Source organism: Salvelinus sp. IW2-2015, linkage group LG18 (genome assembly GCF_002910315.2).
Source record: "Salvelinus sp. IW2-2015 linkage group LG18, ASM291031v2, whole genome shotgun sequence".
Lineage (NCBI taxonomy): Eukaryota > Metazoa > Chordata > Actinopteri > Salmoniformes > Salmonidae > Salvelinus > Salvelinus sp. IW2-2015.
The window spans coordinates 4,218,907-4,222,939 of record NC_036858.1 but is presented as its reverse complement, the minus strand read 5'-3'; the positions used below and the strand labels follow the sequence as shown (position 1 = coordinate 4,222,939).

General features: G+C 41.5%; 1 protein-coding gene across 1 annotated transcript in view; it reads left to right on the top strand.

Moving 5' to 3' along the window:
• LOC111977549 (neurexin-1a-like) overlaps positions 1-4,033 on the top strand; it is a 49,965-nt gene that overhangs the window by 8,643 nt on the left and 37,289 nt on the right. The window contains exon 3 of the mRNA XM_070448249.1: positions 3,333-3,362. Within this exon, the coding sequence (XP_070304350.1) occupies positions 3,333-3,362 (30 nt within the window). The remainder of the gene's footprint in view (positions 1-3,332; positions 3,363-4,033) is intronic.

The window sequence follows — 4,033 nt, the reverse complement described above, 5'->3', positions numbered from 1 at the left end:
GATCTACTGTTTAAAGTCACTTTTGAATGCCACACCGGTCAGGGTGGATGGATTATCTTGGCAAAAGGAGGAGAAATGTTCACCAACAGAGAGTAAGTAAGGTTTTGTTTGTGCAATGAAGTGTATGCATATGGATAACGATTTCTGGGATCTTTTATTTCAGACGCCTCAACCATGAAAACATGGTTGCGGGATGAGTCCAAAACCTTAAAGTTGGTATTATAGTTATCACATGCTCTTGTTCCGCCCCTGCTTGTCTGTTTTTCAACATTGTGCATACGTTGTTGACTCATGTTCTTAATTTTGTTCCTTAGATTGTTGTGGCGTAGCTTGAGGGCGGGCGTCATCTTAGTAATGATCCCATGGCCAATATATCCTAATGTTACTCATAATCATATTTAGGTGTTGACTGGAGCCCTAATTTACGTGTGTTAAATCTTTAACTCCCATAATTTTAATCTCGAGTAATGATTTTTGGAAATCACAGGTGTGTGTGTATTTGTAAGAAATAGTGAAAAACTGTGAATAACAATAGATCGCTGAAGAGGAGGCTATTTGCAAGCTAAATGAGCGATTGAAAGCATCAATAGAATACATGTGGAACAGAAAACCACAGATTTTCTGTGAGAGGTAGAGTATGTATGGCAGCAGAGAGTAGGGAGGGTAAAAGAAGGAAAAAGAGCGTGGGGTGCGGGGAAGAGAAGGATGAAAAAAATAAAAGGAAGAATTTACATTCATGAATATGAACTTAAATCATCATGAATTATAGCAAAAGCAAAGGAGAATATTGATTCTCCGTATTCCATCACATTAAATTTAAGTTTTCTTTGTACATTTTCTTTCTAAACAGTTCTATATCGTCGCTCTCAAATGACTTATCAACTAGCAGCTTGCCATATGTGGAAACCTGAAACAATTAAAACTAAGGAACACAGAAAGTGAAAAGATACATTAAAACCAGATAATAATATGAACTAGTTTCTTCCTGTGGCTTTTTCGATCCCCCAGTACGGCTCATTTGATCTGATTGCATCAAACAACACATTTTCTAGAACAATCGTAGACGGAACAATTAAAAACCCTAATTAGTCGTATATTCCCAGAGGTGGTTTGGTTGAAAAACCAAAACACATAAACTAAAGGAAACAAAAAAAAAATACTTCACCATGCTGAGAGACATTGTTTTACACAAAGCATGGCTTTATGGGTAATAATACACACACAGAAGATACACTGAGAGATCTCACGGTGAGTACCTGAATACACTGTTGTGTTAACTGAAGCTTGGTAATTATACTTGAAAAAGAATATACTTAAATCTGCAACATGCAGCAATTTCACATGGATTACTGAGTACAAGTTCTATAAGGAAATCAGTCAACTGAAATACATCATGGTAGGCCGAAATCTATGGATTCACATGGAATCTGGGCAGGGACGCAGCCAATGGGGGCCTGGGAGGCCAACCCATAAGGCCCACCCACTGGAGAGAGCCTGGGCGTTGAGCGCAGCCACATCAAAATGAGTTCCCCCCACAAAAGGGCTTCTAGTGTTACAGATAGAAATACATCCCTAGTTCATTCAGCTGTCCGGCTAGGCTGGTCTCCAGATGATCCCACAGGTAAAGGAAGCCGGAACAAATGTGGTGAGGTCCTGGGCCTTGCCGGTGGTTTTAAATGTAATCTAGAAGTTGTTGAGGGCCGGAAAAGTTGGACGTATAACTGAAAAAATTTCTCCTAAAACACTTTAGGAAGAACATTGTTCTTAATTGTTCTTTGAAGTGTTTGACGAACATGAGCTTTAAATAAACCGCATGAATTGAGTGGAAACCTTAGGCGAAACCGTTTGAGTGACAGTACTGAAAATTCCCACAGAAGAACTGCTGCAATAAAAATGATAATAACCAATGTTTTTGACATTTTATGAAAACATGCGTTATAAAGTAATGAATATACCAAGACAATTAACTATTTTTGTCAGAGTTCCAAAGAACCAATTAAAACGAATCCTTGCACTCATTCCCAAAGAATGTTGGGGAAGCTTGTTGCAAAATAACCATTAGGAAAACACCACAGCTCACCCAAGCTCTAAGGAAACATTGTTTTTCAGAACATTAACATTGTGGACTAGCGAATGGCCACTATTCCTTAACAGTTACTCAAAATGACAATTTTAGGAATGTCTCGTCTCTGTCCTCACTTCCCCCTTGTCTGCCATTCCCCCTCTCCATCCTCTCCCTGTCCTCTCACCCTCCTCTCCACCTCCTTTTATCTCTCGTCCCCTCTCTCATCCCCCTCTCCACCTCTCCTTCCTCTCTCCCCTCTCTTCATCCCTCTCTCCCCCTCTCCACCCTCTCCTCTCTTTCTCCCTCTCTCATCCCCCTCTCCACCTCTCCTTCTCTCTCTTCCCTCACTCATTCCAACCTCTCTCCACCTCTCCTTCTCTCTCCCTCTCATTCTCCTCTCCACCTTTCCTTCTCTCTCTCCCTCTCCCTCTCTCTCATCCCCCTCTCCACCTCTCCTTCTCTCTCTCTCCCTCTCTCATCCCCGTGTGTGTGTGTGTTGTGTGTGTGCGCGCATGTGTGTGTGGGGGGGTTGCAGTCAGACGGTAAGTAAACTGCCTTCATGGACAAATGCCTGATGTTTCAAGTGGCTCTCCACTCAAGGTTAGAGACAGAAAGTATCATAATAATACATTTTATTTGTGCCTTTCAAGATACCCTAGGAAACTTACAGAGTAAAAATAGAATAAAATAGCAAATATAAACAGGATATTACTAAGGTCAAATAAATAAAAAAACACCCCCAAAAACCAACATAACAATACTGGAGGGCGACTTCAACAGCCCTCAGCATCCCCTTCACCATAGATAGATAGCGGGAAAATACATTTAAAAAACAGACAAGCAACCAAGACCTGTGTCTTATATTACAGGGACGCGTCAGTATAGGTAAGGATAACTCGCTAGTGTAGCAACGATWTCCAAAAGGATAATCACTGTGCTATTATGTGACTAAACACTCACTAGAAAGACTACATCTTCGTTTGATTGTTTACAGTGACAGTTCAGACCTTGAAACAGACACTTAWATTCACCGCACACAAACAATCAATCAATCAGATGTATTTATAAAGCCCTTTCTACATCAGCAGATACCACAAAGTGCTTATACATAAACCCCAAACAGCAAGCAATGCAGATGTAGAAGCATGGACAAGAAACTACTGTTAGCTAATGTTAGCAAAAGTAGCTATAATGAATGATTGTGTTTGTCAGGACAACCACCCCATGCTCCTCTGTTGTGCTGACTGTGCTCTTGTCTTCCTTTAAGGTCTGGCTCACCTGATGATCGGCGACCAAGGTATGACCTATTACATCACTATGACATCACTTCCTGTTCCTGCTGTTCCCCCCATCACCACACCCCTTACCCAAACCTCCTCCTCCTCCTCAAATGACCCAGACGCTGATCCAAGGTCAGGTTTGACTTTTCTCTCTATTGGGTTTAGGGCTAGGATATTGGGAGGCTAAACTGATCCCAGATCTGTGGTTAAGGTGAGGATATGGGTTTAGGGTGATCCTAGATCAAGGGCCGGTTCCATGGATGGCTTGAATGGTTTGTGTGTGTGCGCGCGTGTGTGTGTGTGTCTATTGTAGGTTTTCTCTGCCATATATATCCCCACATCCCGACCCCTCCCACTGCAATCCCTTCCCCTCCCATTGGCTCTTGCATGTGGATCTCCCCTCTTATTTGCCAGTTTTCTGTTCATGTAGTTTTTAACATTGCATAAAAATCAATAAAAGTGTATAGAAGCAGTGCTGTCAAAAACACCACCTTAACTCAGTTCTATCTGTACAGGCACTTTGACAACTACACAAACACACTACTACTACTACTACAACACAAACACACTACTACTACTGCTGCTGCTACTACACAAACACACTACGACTACTATTACTACTACTACTACACAAACACACTACAACTATTACTACTACTACTACTGCTACTACACAAACACACAACTA